General features: G+C 43.6%; 1 protein-coding gene across 1 annotated transcript in view; it reads right to left on the bottom strand.

Moving 5' to 3' along the window:
• Window positions 1-15,784, bottom strand: part of FKBP9 (FKBP prolyl isomerase 9) — a 49,168-nt gene that overhangs the window by 12,440 nt on the left and 20,944 nt on the right. The window contains exons 5-6 of the mRNA XM_002818068.5: window positions 13,629-13,818; window positions 5,522-5,667 (exon numbers count right to left, since the gene is read on the bottom strand). Coding sequence (XP_002818114.2) covers window positions 5,522-5,667; window positions 13,629-13,818 — 336 coding nt within the window. The remainder of the gene's footprint in view (window positions 1-5,521; window positions 5,668-13,628; window positions 13,819-15,784) is intronic.

Here is a 15,784-nt window from a genome sequence, read left to right on the forward strand (position 1 = left end):
TTTTTGGAGTGATGAAACTGTGCTGGAATTAGGTAGAGGTAATTGTTATGTTACCTGGTTAATATACTAAAAACAACTAAATTGTAAACTTTAACATGATTACTTTTATAGTATGTGAATTATATTTCAATAGAACATTAAATAAAAATATCTTTCTTGGGTATATATACAAAAGAATTGAAGCTAGAGATGTGAACAGATATTTGTACACTCATATTCACAGAAGCATTAAGCATTATTCACAATAGACAAAAAGTAGAAACAGCCTAAGTGTTCATCACCAGACGAACTGATCAACAAAATGCAGTATATACATCCAATGGAATATTCATTCAGCAATAAAAAGGAATGAAATTTATTAGCCAGAAAAGAGGAATTAATTTTTTTTTTTTTGAGATGGAGTCTTGCTCTGTCATCCAGGCTGGAGTGCAGTGGCATGTTCTCAGCTCACTGCAACCTCCGTCCCCCGGGTTCAAGCGATTCCCCTGCCTCAGCTGAGATTACAGACACGTACCACCACCCCTGGCTAATTTTTGTGTTTTTAGTAGAGACAGGGTTTCACCATGTTGGCCAGGCTGATCTTGAACTCCTGACCTCAGGTTATCCGCCTGCTTCAGCCTCCCAAAGTGCTGGGATTACAGGCGTGAGCTACCGTGCCCAGCTTGAAATTTTGATAAATGCTAAAATATAAATAGACCTTGAAAACATTATGCTAAGTAAAATAAGACAGACACAGAAAGAGAAATATTGTATGATTCCACTCAAGTGAGGCACTTAGAAGAGGCAAATTGGTAGAGACAGAAAGAAAGGTGGTTGCCAGAGGTTGATAGGAGGGAGGAATCGGGAGTTATTGTGTAATGGGTCTATGTTGGAGATGATGAAAGAGTTCTGAGTGTAGATGATAGTAATGGTTATACAACATTGTGAATATATTTGATGCCACTAAACTGTACACTTAAAATGGTTAAAAAGGTAAAGATGTTAAGTATATTTTACCACAAATTTTAAAAACTTCTAACACTGAGCTAAGCAGTCACCAAATTTTGTCAATTCAAATATAATCTCCCCTCCAAGATGCATTCGGGTGCAGGGCCTTCTCCAGGGCAAAAAGGAATGCATCTGGAACCACCCACACCCCTGGAATCTGATGTCAGCAGTCAAATGAACTCAGCCTCTCAGGCCCCAAGGATTCCAGGAACAAGAATTCCAACCAGTGTACAGGTCGATTCACACCCAGTCAAGGAACCATGTAGCATCAGGTGAGTATGTCAGCTTCTAGGAAGTCAACATGAGTCAGTCTCCCAGGTGCCTGATAACCTCTGAGGCACACACATTATTGAGAGCATCAACAAGGAAACACTCTCTGTGTGCGTAGGAAGTTTTGTTTGTGTTTCTTTCTGCTGAATCCCTAACACTGTGCGCAGGGCCTGGTCATGAAGAAACTCAATAAATCTTTGATGAATGGATAGATGGAGTTTCTCGGCCTGCAAAAACGAAGATCAGAACCTTGAACCACAGACCCCACCTACCCCAGGCAGCACCAAGGCCTCGAACCTCTATCCCTCTATCTTGCTCTGACTTCCACAAAGCTATTTGTAGATTAAGTACAGAAATGAGTGCTGAGAAGCAAACGGACAGAAATAGTCCAGCATGGCCCCAACACAAACCTCCTCTCTGTATAAACCCTTAACCAATGCAGAAGTCATCATTCTGTTCTCACCATGAGGATGCCTCCCTCAGAAGAGATACAGATGAGAAAAACTTAAAAGCAGCCAATAGCCCACCCCAGAAACTCTGCAGCTCCTGCTGGGGGTGGGTTTCCTCTGCTGGGGGTGGGTTTCCTCTGCTGGGGGTGGGTTTCCTCTGTGGGGGGTGGGTTTCTTCTGCGGAGAGTCAGTTTCCTCTGAGGGGGGTGGGTTTCCTCTGAGGGAGTGGGTTTCCTCTGAGGAAGGTGGGTTTCCTCTGAGCGGGTATGTTTCCTCTGAGAGCTCTAGGACTTCTGGTTTGAGGTCTCGGTTCTCCACATATGGGTATCAACAAGTCACTACCTAATGGGGACTCATTCTTTCTGTCTGTCTAGGACACATATGGGTCAGAGAGCCCTGGGTCCAATTCCAGCTCCATCATGGACTAGCTATTGTGGCCTTGGACACATGGGTGGAACTCTCTGGGCCTCATTATCTTTCTAAACAATGAGCGTAATGATGCCTCAGAAGACTGTTTCCAGGTTTGAATGAGTTCATGTGCAAGAAGTCCCAGACACACAGTGGGTAAAATGTAATTTATTAACTTTCCTCTTTCCTAAAAGGGTGCTCAAAAGGTAATCTGGAAGTTGAGTAACAGCAAGCCATCGATGAAGTGATGCTTACACAACCTCGCAGGCAGAATCCATTCTCCACTTTGAGGCTGCAAACCCATCCAAGTGCCCTAATTTCAGGGCTGACCCATGGAACAAAGCAGATGGCAGAAAGATCCAGAACCTCTCCCAGGAGGCCTACCCTTTCCCCTCCAGCAATCTTGCAGGGGAAAATGGCTGTGATAGAATGAAATGCTGATAGAGGCTGGGAGCACACGGTCAGCCCACAATTCATTCCTTCCACAAATATTTGCCAAACTTTCACAATGTGCCTGGCCCTGTGGTATGCAGCGAAGAAGCCACTAAGTAGACAGCTTCAGCGTCCTGACCCTTCTCGGGTCAGCCCCTCAGGGATCAGCATGAGCTCCTATGTAACCCCCACAAAGAGGCCAAGGGTGCTGATCAGGAGAGGACAGAGGCAGACTCCACTCAAGAGCACTTGGGGTTTATACCTCAGGGTCACTCAGGATGCCCTCCTCCCAGAGCAACGTGATTCAGGATGAAGCAGTCTCACTGCCCAGAAAATTTATGAGCCTTCAGCGGCTTCCCAGAGGCTTATATAATTCTTCGCAGAGCTCTGTCTCATACTTGATAGAAAGCCAAGAGGAAAAAAAGTAATTTAAGCAAATGTTTTCCATCAATGCATTCTTTTCAAAGAAAGGAAAGATTAGTCCTCAGGCCATAATGAAACAAGAACATTCAGAAAGTAATTATCTGTTTCTGTTTATATTTGACTAGAAGTAGAAATCTACACGATAAAAAGCAATAGAGCATCAAGACACTAGACAAGCAGGACGTGTGAAGAAAAGCCTGTCGAATGGATCTTAAGCTGTGATCTGTTGTGGTTTAATCAATCAGAAATTTAAGTCAGGGAGAAAAAAATATTTCTCCATGGTACAACCTACTTTCCAACCAACTTGACGTTTCTTGGATCCTCTGGGATAAACACTACTGGGAAAACTCTCAAGATCCATATCATGTATCAATAAAAACACAGATCAGAACTAACAAAATAAAAGTACAGCCAGCAAGGCCAGCCTCCATCAGCAAAAGAATACGAAAACAAAATAAATACTGCATCAACTATTCCTAAGCGAGGGAGCAGCCATTAAAATACATAGCATAGAAAGTTGTTCACAACATATCTGTTGTTCACCACAAATTGGGTGAAGAGAGAAATCACAAAGTAATACGCATAGACAATCCCATGTTTGTCCGTATTGATTAGCGTAGGTGGGCATTTTTTTTTAAACCTATACATACACTCAAAGGTACAGAAGGACGTTCACTTCATGGCTGCATTTGTTTCCTACGGTTGCTGCAGCAAAATACCACAAACTTGTTGGTTTAAAACAATGCAAACGGATTCCCCTAATTCTGGAAGGCAGAAGCATAAATTCAAGGTATTGTTAGGGATGTGTTCCTTTTGGAGGCTGCCGGGGAGAATGTGTTTCCTACCTTTTCCAGCCTCTCGGGGCCACCTTCATTCCCTGACAGGGTCCTCCTTCTGTATCTTCTAAGTCAGCAGTTTAGCACTTTTTCCCCGGTCTGACCACCTGCCTCCCTTTTACAAAGACTGTTGAAAGTATTTTGAGGCCACCTGGATAATCCAGGATACTATTCCTATCTCAAGATCCTTAATCAAATCTGTAAAGTATCTTTTAATAAGGTAACAGCAGGCTAGGCATGGTGGCTCACACCTGTCATCCCAGCACTTCAGAAGGCCAAGGTGGGAGGACTGCTTGAGCTCAGGAGTTCCAGACAAGCCTGGGAAACATAGCGAGACCATGTCTGTCTTTATAAAATAAAAAAAATTGCTTTTGAATTAGCCGTGCATGGTAGCACACACATGTAGTCGTAGCTACTCAGGAGGCTGATGCAGGAGGATCACTTTAAAACAGAAGCTGGAGGCTGCAGTGAGTTAGGAGCTTATCTTACCACTGCACTCCAGCCTGGGCAACAGAACAAGACTTTGTCTCAAAGCAAAATAAATAAAGTGAGGTAACATACTCACAGGTTCTGGGGATTAGAACATAGATACTTTGAGGGGCTGAATATTCTGCCTACCAGATTAAGACTAACAATATTTATTTCTGGCATGGCATGGCGCTCACATCTATAATCCCAGCACTTTGGGAAGCCAAGGTGAGCAGATCACCTGAGGCCAGGAGTTTGAGACTAGCCTGGCCAACATAGTGAAACCCCATCTCTACTGAAAATTTTTTAAAAAATTAGCCAGGCGTGGTGGCACATGCCTGTAGTCCCAGCTACTTGGGAGGCTAAGGCACGAGACTCACCTGAACCCAGGAGGCAGAGGTTGCAGTGAGCCAAGATCATGCCACTGTACTCCAGCCTAGGTGACAGAATGAGACTCTATCTCAAAAAAAAAACAAAAAAGAAAAAAAGGAAAAAAAAATATTTATTTCTGGGTGGCAGGATTTCTTTGCTTATCTGTATTTTCTTTTTCTAAAGTCAACATGTATGATTTGTGTAACTTTTAAAAGGAAGTGTGGTATGAGGGTGACAAAAATTTTCTAAAACGGGATTACAGTTATGGTGGCATAACCCACTAAATGTTCTAAAAGTCATTAAACTATATACTTAAATGGGTGAATTTTATAATATATAAAACAAAAACCAAAGAGGGGCTTTTGCACTTACTTTCAATGGTTCAGCCCAAAATAAATAAATAAATATAAAAAGAGATCAAATATAGCAAAACGTTAACAATTGGCAAAAGAAAGTGGAATTCACTGTAAAGTGCTTCCGACTTTGGTGTAGGATTTAACATTTTCAAAAGGTAAAGGAAAATGGGCAGAGAAACAAGGAGAAATAACAGGACAACTCTAGAAACTAAATCTATTTGGGCATTCCAGTCTTAAGCTGGACTTTAGCTTCAATATTTTGGCTCTCAAGAAGCTCTGTGCAGGGTGTGGTGGTGCGTGCCTGTAGTGCCAGCTACTCCGAAGGCTGAGGCAAGAGGATTGCTTGAGGCCAAGAGTTCCAGGCCATAGTACACGATGATCACACACGACACTTTCCAGCTTGGGCGACAGAGGGAGACCCCATCTCAAAAAGAAAGAAGAAAAAGAAAAAGAAGCCCTGTTCCAAGCAATGTGGAAGCAGCCACAGCTAGTGAGGAAGGCAGGTGATGCTGATGCTCACCTCTTCCTTCCTCTCCATACCCCAGGTGAGGGGGGACCACAATCCTTCGCTTTTCTCCAATGCAAACACCAAGTAGACCTTCATCCATCCCAGGAATCACGTAGCCCTGCCCAATGTACGTGTCAAACGTGCGGTTCCGAGAGTAGCTAGAAAAGAAGAAAGGAAAGAAAGAGGTCATTCATGAGGGCCCCCACAGCAGCTGTGCAAATTAGTTGGGAAAGAGATGCAAAGGCACACAGAGGCCTCTAGACTCCGGAACAGCATAAACCACAGTATCTGACGAGACAGCCAGGAAACATGCTCCCCTGGAAGGGTAAATAGGAACCCCCACACAGCATATGAACAGCCACCTGTAGAGACACGCCGTGTGGCCCTCCAGTTTTGTCAGGTTATGAATGCAGTGTGGGTTATGAGAAGCATCACACAGAAATGGAGCTAATGTAAATTGAACACTGTACTTTCTTTTCTGAGGCAAGGTCTCACTCTGTCACCCAGGATGGTGTGCAGTGGCACCATCATAGACAGCTCACTGCAGCCTCAACCTCCCAGGCTCAAGCAATCCTCCCACCTCAGCCTCCCAAGTAGCTGAGACTACAAGCACATGCTACCATGCCTAGCTAATAAATTTTTTTTTTTGTAGAGATGGGGTCCCACTATGTTGCTCAGCCTGGTCTTGAGCTCCTGGATCAAGTGATCCTCCTGCCTCGACCTCCCAAAGTGCTGGGTTGACAGGCATGAGCCACCATGCCCAGCCTGTACACTCTATAACCATGTCAAGTTAATGAAAACAATCAAGCTCTCAACCAGCCTGGGCAACATAGCAAAACCCTGTCACTACAAAATTACAAAACTTAGCTGGATGTGGTGGCACACACCTATAGTCCCAGCTACTCAGGAGGCTGAAGTCAGAGGACTGCTTGTGCCGGAGAGGTTGAGGTTGCAGTGAGCCAAGATCACAACACTGCACTCCAGCCTGGGTGACAGAGTGAGACCCTGTCTTGAAAACAAAAAACAGAATCGAACGTAGGCCTTATCAGAAACTACGAATGTGTCACAAGGACAATGTCTCCAATATCTAAAGAGAAAATATCTGCATATGTGGGACATGAATATTCTGTTTTTATTTTCTAATTACTTTTTAATTTTTTTTTTTTTTTTTTTGAGACAGGGTCTTGCTCTGTCTCCCAGGCTGGAGTGAAGTGGTCTGGTCTCAGCTCACTGCAGCCTCAACCTCCTGGGCTCAAGTGATCCTCCCACCTCAGCCCCTCAAGTGGCTGGGGCTACAGCATGCAATACCATGCCTGGCTCATTTTTGTATTTTTAGTAGAGACAGGGTTTCAACACGTTGCCTAGGTTGGTCTCGAACTCCTGGGCTCAAGCGATCTGCCTGCCCTGGCCTCCGAAAGTGTGGAATTACAGGCCTAAGCCACAGCACCCAGCCTGACATGAAGATTCCGATCACCAGGAAAGCAGCATACACACTGAGAGTAATGAATTCCTCAGTCTCCACCACAGCCCGACAAAAGGCTCCCACTATCACCCCTGCTCACCCCGCCACCCTGGTGAATACTTGGGTTTTCCAAGTGCTCCTGGCAGGAGCTCCAAATCCACTCAGTGGAAGGATCCAGCCTGTGTGTAAACTGCCGAGTGAGTCTATTACCATGAGTTTGGTAAAAAGAGGAATCAATTCCCCACAGCATAATGATTCCAGAATAAAATAATAAAACTTCATATGCCACAAGTCCACTATCAAACTGGACCACGTGACCTGCACCCCTTCCCCACACCACCTGGTGCCAATGAGGCAGAAAGCCTGTCCTGAAAGAGCCAATCGGTCCTGCCATTCCCTCACCTCACCGCCAGGGCATGATGCCTTGGAAAAGAGGGACCGCCAAATGGGGCCAGGCCGATACACAGGCAGAGCTGTGGGGGTTCTCCCTTCTCAATACCCCTCAGAGACCACAAAGTCATGGGGCACGAAGAAAGAATCACAACAGATGTCTCTCCTCACCCAAGAAGCAGGAGATTGTCCACATAAACTCCCAGAGGAGGTTGTGAGTCCCCCTTCCCACTCACTGAGAACAGCACCCTACGCTGAGCAGCTCCAAGCCTCCTCCTGGTGCACTGGCCAGGAAGGCCTGGAGGGGAACACAGCAGGGAAGAGGAGGACCGTGTCAGCTCCCAGCATCCTCCAGCCAGAGCAGGGCTCACCCTCCCCAGGTTCCCACCTGCAGGACCCTGGGGATCACCAGCAATGTGTAGCCACTGCCAGGCATTCAGGGAAGAGAAGGATACCTACATGGTGGGCTCCCGACAAAGGGACACCAAGTAGTGAGAGAGATGGCAGGTACCCACAGTGGGGACTGCTGCCCACTGGAATAGTTGCAAAGATTCCATGGCAGAGGGGAGACAGCAGACACCGAAGGCTGTGGGATCTGCCTAAGGGAAGAGCAATGGTCTGGCAGCAAGGGCCAAGCCGAGAGGCAGGAAAGAGCCTCAGAAGGAGAGACGGAGTGGCGGGGTGGGCTTGAATTGTAGTGAATGCTGAATAAAAGTTAAAGACAAGTAAATGCAAAACCATCCTGTTCCCCAGTGGAAAAGCAAAGTCGTCAGTCCTCCCCTAAACTAACTTATAAGTTCTTTTATCTTTTCTTTTTTTTGAGACACAGTCTCACTCTGTCACTGAGGCTGGAGTGCAATGGTAAGATCTCAGCTCACTGCAACCTCCGTCTCCCGGGTTCAAGCGATTCTCCTGCCTCAGCCTCCCAAGCAGTTGGGATTACAGGCATGCACCACCACACTCAGCTAATTTTTGTTTTTTGGTAGAGACGGGGTTTCACCATGTTGGCCAAGCAGGTCTTGAACTCCTGTCTTCAAGTGATCCACTGCCTCGGCCTCCCAAAGTGCTGGGATTACAGGTGTGAGCCATCGTGCCTGGCCTAAGCCACCATGGCTGGCCCAAACTAACTTACAAATTTTAAAGCAATTCGAATCAAAATCCCAGGGGTGTGTATCTGGTGGTGGTGGGGAGCTCAGTAAAGTAATGCTAAAATTCATCTGAAAAAAGAAGTAATTAAGAATGCTGTTTTTAAGGTGCAGTATATAGCAAGCTATCATTCTTGTAAAAAATTAAGAGGGAAATACATACATATATGTACTTCATTATATATGTATGGAACTCCTATGAAATTAATAACACTGGGCCGGGGGCAGTGGGTCACACCTGTAATCCCAGCACTTTGGGAGGCCGAGGTGGGTGATCACTTGAGGTCAGTAGTTCATGACCAGCCCGGCCCAACATGTTGAAACCCTATCTCTACTGAAAATACTAAAAAAATTAGCCAGGCCTGGTGGCATGTGCCTGTAATCCCAGCTACTCGGGAGGCTGAGGGCAGGAAAATCGCTTGAACCTGGGAGGCAGAGGTTGCAGTGAGCCGAGATCGTACCATTGCACTCCAGCCTGGGCAAAGAAGTGAGGCTTCGTCTCAAAAAAAAAAAAAGAAAAGAAAGAAAGAAAAAGAAATTAATAACACTGGTTCCCTACGAAGAGGGGAGGTGGGACAAGGATAGGAGGGAAATTTGTCATTGTATACCTTTTCATACTTCCAGGGTTTTAAATCATGTCAATGCATCACTTACTAGAAAAAAAAGTTATTTTTTAAAAAAGAAAAAGAATGCCCTCTACTATACAAATTAAAAAGCTAACACTAGTTAATCATAGTTAAAGGTGTGATGATGCCCTAGGAATAGATAGAAGGTAAAGAATAAAAATTCTACACAAAGACTCAAAAGTACATATAAGAATTTAGTTCATAACAAAAATCACCTTTTAGAGCAGTGAGGAAATGATAGAGTCATTCATGATGGATGTTGGAAAAACTAGCTAACCACCTGGAAAAAAATAAAGTTAAATCCTTCCTGTCGCAGTGATACCACAATAAATTCCAGATGGATTAAAGACTTAAATATGAAAGCATTTATGAGCATAGAGAGAAACTGCGGAATGTTGTTAACACTGGTTATCTCATGGTAGTGAGAATGGAAGGGGCTGACAGGAAATTTACATTTTTTGCTATATATTTTTGCATTGTTTCCATTATGCAATTAGGACATATTACCTCTGGCCCGGTGCGGTGGCTCATGCCTGTAATCCCAGCACTTTGAGAGGCCCAGGCGAGTGGATCACTTGAGGCCAGGAGTTTGATACCAGCCAGGCCAACATGGTGAAACCTCATCTCTACTAAAAGTACAAAAAAATTAGCCGGGCATGATGGTGCACACCTGTAGTCCCAGCTACTCTGGAGGCTGAGGCAGAAGAATTGCTTGAACCTGGGAGGTGGAGGTTGCAGTGGGCTGCAATCACATCACTGCACTCCAGGCCTGGGCAACAGAGTAAGACTCTGTCTCAAAAAAAACAGAACTTATTACTTTTGAAAATAAAAATTCTAATAAAGAATATCTTAAAGAATAAAAAAAACTATTAAAAGGCTTGAGGGAAATACAGGCAAACATTTATATACTCTAGGAAGAGGACAGACTTTGTAACAAGTCACCAAAGACAGGAACCATAATGAGGAAGTCTAATGTATTTAACAACATAAAAGGTTTACAGTTAAATGGGCCAAAAATCAACATAACCAAAATTAACAAACAAATAAATTGAGGAAAATGAGGAAAATGTTTTTAATAATATGCAGCCATAAAATAATTAATATTTTTAATGTGTAGAGCTCTTCAAATCAACAAGAAACAGACAAATGCCAATGCCCTAAATAGAAAAATAGGCAAAGGACCTGAACAGGTAGTTCACAAAAGAAGGTACTCAAATAAACACCCAAAGGAATTTCAATCCCAATAGCAATAGAAAATTCAGATTAAAACCACAGGTATCATTGTTTTCTCCTATAAATTAGCCAGGATTATTTTTAAATGATACCCAGTGTTACTGAATTTGTAGGGAATGGGATACTCTTAAACTGTGATGCTGAGTAAAACCTTCCTTGAGGGCAACTTGGTAGTATGTATCAAAAGGTATAAAAAATACACATAACCGCTGGGTGCAGTGGTTCATGCCTGTAATCCCAGCACTTTGGGAGGCCGAGGCAGGCAGATCACTTGAGGTCAGGAGTTCGACACCAGCCTGGCCAACATGGCAAAACCCTGTCTCTATCAAAAATACAAAAATTAGCCTGCTGTGGTGGCAGGCGCCTGTAATCCTAGCTACTTGGGAGGCTGAGGCAGGAGAATCACTTGAACCCAGCAGGTGGAGGTTGCAGTGAGCCGAGGTCACACCACTGCACTCCAGCCTGGGTGACAAAGCAAGATACTGTCTCAAAAAAAAAGGCAGGGCGCGGTGGCTCACACCTATAATCTCAACACGTTGGGAGGCCGAGGCGGGCAGATCACCTGAGGTCAGGAGTTCAAGACCAGCCTGGCCAATATGATGAAACCCCTATCTTTACTAAAAATATAAAATTAGCTGGGAGTGGTGGCTCATGCCTGTAATCCCGGCTACTCAGGAGACTGAGACACGAGAATCGCTTGAACCCACGAGATAGAGGTTGCAGTGTGCTGAGATCACGCCATTGCACTCCAGCCTGGGCAAGAAGAGCGAAACTCTGTCTCAAAAACAAAAAAAACAACAACAACAAAAAACACACACACACATAACCTTTGACCCAGAGATTCTTCTAGAGATGTATCCCAGGGAAACAATCATATATTTTAAGATTTTCCTACAAAAATAATTACTGCAGCCTTAAGTGTCAAAATACAGGAAACATACAGGACAAACAACAAGGATTGATTACCTAATAGGCAAATCTATACAATGAAATATATGCAGCTGGTTAGAATGGGCTAGATCCCACTGTACTAAAATGGAAAGCTCTTGAAACCTAAGAAAACTGTGGTTCCATTATATGAACAGAAATCTGGTGTACACAGAAAAGTGGTCTTTCAATTGGAAATATAATTCCAGGGAATAAAGAACAGAACCACACTGGAATGTAACAAAGAATAATACACATATGCACTAAATGATTTTTTTTTGGTAACAGAAAAAGATAAAAACAACTCAAATGTTCATCAGTAGGTGAATGGTTATCTAAATACAATATACTCACCCAATGGGACACCATGTAGATGTAAAAAATAAAGGATTTTTCTCTATGTATTAGTATGGAAAAACCCCAGAGTAACAAAAATCAAGGAGAACACCACTTTGTTCCCTAGTAATACTATATTCTGAAAGCCATATACTTTAAAGAGAAGAAAATAACATTTGTGTTTGCTTATATTTGCATCTTAAAAAATCCACACATTAGGCTGGGCGCAGTGGCTCACAACTATAATCCCAGCACTTTGGGAGGCTGCGTTGGGTGGATCACCTGAGGTCAGGAGTTCAAGACCAGCCTGGCCAATATGGTGAAACCCCGTTTCTACTAAAAATACAAAAATCTGCCAGGCGTGGTGGTGTGTGCCTGTAACTCCAGCTACTTGGGAAGCTGAGGCAGGGGAATCACTTGAACACGGGAGGTGGAGGTTGCAGTGAGCCGAGATTGTGCCACTGCACTGCAGCCTGGGTGACAAAGTGAGACTCTGCCTCAAAAAAAAAAAAAAAAAATCCAGATATTGGAAAAATTAAAAATAGAAACCAATAAAGATGGTTAACTCTAAGGGGTAGGGGAGAGAGGGAGGTTAGGCAGACAGGAACAGGTATACAACGTATCTTTTCTTTTTTTTTTTTTTTGAGACAGAGTCTCGCTCTGTTGCCTAGGCTGGAGTGCAGTGGCGTGATCTCAGCTCACTGCAACCTCCGCCTCCTGGGTTCAAGTCATTCTCCTGACTCAGCCTCCTGAGTAGCTGGGATTACAGGCACCTGCCACCACACCTGGCTAATTTACCACATATCTTAATGCATACTTTGTTTTGGTTTTGAGCTACGTAACTATTACTGTTTTCCAAAAAATTTAAATGACAAATTTAAAAGAGATCCTAGGAACAAGAATGAATTATTCAAATGAAATAATGCCATATACAAATTCTTCTGTAATGGTTTTGGATGACTACATTAACTAGAAGTCTATCACCTCAGAGACAAGGAGGTTGCTGTCACTACTTGTTTGCTCTACTGGAAGCTAAAGGAGTAGTTTCAAACAACACATGCCACTAGAATGAGCAAAACAGGCCAAACACAAGCCATCTCTACAATTGCAGGCCATGCCTGATAAACAAAACAAAACTTTGAACAACAAAAGAGGCCAGTAATTAGCCTCTATGGCACCCAGCATCCAGAAGGGAGCTGAATGCATCCAACCAGTGCCATCCAGCTGATCAGCCTCTGAAATTTGTAAAGCACTGTGACACATACCTTATCTCTTTAATCCAACCATCTACTTGACAAAGGTACTGGAATAGGGAAAAATGAAGTCCAAGGCAGTCAAACACTATCCAAAGTCATACAGCTAGTACACCACAGACAGGGGCCTAGAGCCCAGCTCTCTTGGCATCAAGCCCATTCTCTGCCTACTGTACCTCCCTGACATCACTTCTGGCCACTCCTCATCTTGGGCCCCATAATGAGGTTTATAACTGGATAGCTAAGCACAGTACAGGGGGATGGTGGGAGTCAAGGGTGAGTCTCTCCTGTCTTCCTGCAGAACCATCTAAAACAGCCCCCAAGAAAGAAATGGTTACGAGAGCCTATGAAGAAACTTAAGCCCATCTCTACAAAAAATAAAACATTAGCCAAGCATGGTGGCACACGCCTATCATCCTAGCTACTACTAAGGAGGCTGAGATGAGAGAATTGCTTGAGCCCAGGAGTTCAAGGCTGCAGAAAGCCACAATCATGCAGCTGCACTGCACTCCAGACTGGATAACAGAACGAGACCCTGTCTCAAAAAAAAAAAAAAAAAAAAAAAAGAAAGGAAGGAAGGAAGGAAGGGAGGAAAGAACTAAGTATCAGAAAACAGAAACCTGTATTAGAGATGAAAATGCCAACTATAACTCAACATTGACAGAGTATTTAAATCATGGTCCAGCCAATGGCAGACTTTATTTAATACAATGTTCTGGCAGTTGAAGACTTTAATCATTTCCTTACCTAGAATCAAAGAGGGTGCCATCCAGAAGCGTGCCATTGTAATGATACCTGAGAAAGTCCCCGCTTTGACTTATCCGCTCACAGTTTTCAGGTACTACCTTGTTCTCAATGGAAATGCTGTCTTTGGGGTTATGGAGGTCCAATAATGCAACATCAAACACCAGAGATGCCTGACCGGGAATGTCTTTCCCTAGGATGGAATGGGAGAAGATGATTAAACGGGACACAGGATTTAGGAAGTACTTTACAACTCAACAGCCTTGGGTTGGTGTTATTCATTTCTTGAGGTTTTGAAGCCAAGGAAACAAATGTTCTTCCAGGTCTTGAATGGGCCCCCATGGTGTCCAACCATGGGCTGATGGTATAATCTAAAACCTGACTCAGCAAAAGGAAAAAGTTGATATTAATGACATAAGAGACTACCATGACCATATTTTCTGGGCTCATGCTGGAAAATCAAGGCTCTATGTAGGTGGGCAGGCACCCACAGGCAAACCCAAATACATACCTCTGTGGGTTTCTGTTTGTGAATAAATGCAAACCACAGACATTTAAAGGAGAAAATTCCAAATCTCTGGTCTGGTTCTGGAGAACTGTACACAGACTTGTTCTTTGAAACGAACGGCCAGTTTTTTAGAGGCAAAAAGTAAAACTCAACGCTTTAAGTATATCCAAAGCAAGATATAAATAAGATGAAAGTTAGCAGAATAACAGAGAAAAAAATGGCACCCACAATCCAAAATATAAATAAATAGTCCTCAAATCACTTCTATCTCACTTCTGGGTAGTACTGCTTCTCTTGGATGTTCCTGCCAGTGGGAATATTTTGAATATCTGCAAAATGAAATCCACATGAAGAGATTACAGGACACTAGTTCTTCCTGCAAAGATCAACATCAACCAATAAATAACTCAAAATCCAGTAATTTGGGATAGTAGAAAGTTAACCAACAAACCAATCCCTCACTTTTACTTGCCATTTGTTATACCATGCAAAGGAGTAGGCCCAGACAAGCAAACTAGATGCCGCCAAGCCTGAGCTCCTTCCACTGGCCTTTGGCAAAGCCCACCCTGCATTTCCTTCCCCTCCAAGGAATGATGAAATCTGCTGAAAGCCGGCTACTGAGTCAGCCCCTGGAATGCAAGGTGTGGTCAATCCCTAAATTGCATGCGTGGGAGATAGAATATTAATCTTTTGTGCCTTACTGTATCTTTTCATTTAAGAGAAAAATGAAAGCCTTAAAAGTAACCATGGGGTTTAAATTTTTCTTTTCTTTTTTCTTTCTTTTTTTTTTTTTGAGATGGAGTCTCTCTCTGTTGCCCAGGCTGGAGTGTAATAGCACGATCTCGGCTCACTGCAACCTTCGCCTCCCGGGTTCAAGCTATTCTCCTGCCTCAGCTTCCCAAGTAGCTGGGATTATAGGCACCTGCCACCACGCCTGGCTAAATTTTGTATTTTTAGTAGAGACGGGGTTTCCCCATGCTGGCCAGGCTGGTCTTGAACTCCCGACCTCAGGTGATCCAGCCAATTTAGCCTCCCAAAGTGCTGGGATTACAGGCGCGAGCCACTGCGCCCGGCCTGGGGTTTCAATTTTTCTAGCATTAATGTGTACTAAATGAATAATGTTTTCTATAGCAACTTTTCAGAGATATAATTCACATACCATACAGTCCACCCATTTAAAGTTACACTTGGATAGCCAAGCACAGTATTCAAGTATAAAGTATTCAAAAATAACTACTCTAAATAAACTATTATTTATTTAAAGTAAATAACTAATATTTTTCATATTAGGCTCACATCTGGTTTTGTTATGTGGCTGATGACAAAAGGATCTGGGAGCCAATGTGAATGAACTTCTTGGGGCCAAGGACAAGACCATTTGAACATCAATAAGAAAACAGTAACTGCCAGGCACAGTGGCTCCCACCCATAATCCCAGCACTTTGGGAGGCTGAGGTGGGAGGATCACTTGAGTCCAGGATTTCAAGGTAAGCCTCGGTAACGTAGCGAGACACTGTCTCTAAAAAAATTTTTTTAACTAGCCAAGCATGGTGGCACACGCCTGTAGTCCTAACTATTCGGGAGGCTGAGGCAGGAAGATCACCCAGGAGTTTGAGGTTACAGTGAGCTATGATGGCATCACTCCAGTCTG

This window comes from Pongo abelii, chromosome 6, assembly GCF_028885655.2.
Source record: "Pongo abelii isolate AG06213 chromosome 6, NHGRI_mPonAbe1-v2.0_pri, whole genome shotgun sequence".
In the NCBI taxonomy this organism is placed as follows: domain Eukaryota; kingdom Metazoa; phylum Chordata; class Mammalia; order Primates; family Hominidae; genus Pongo; species Pongo abelii.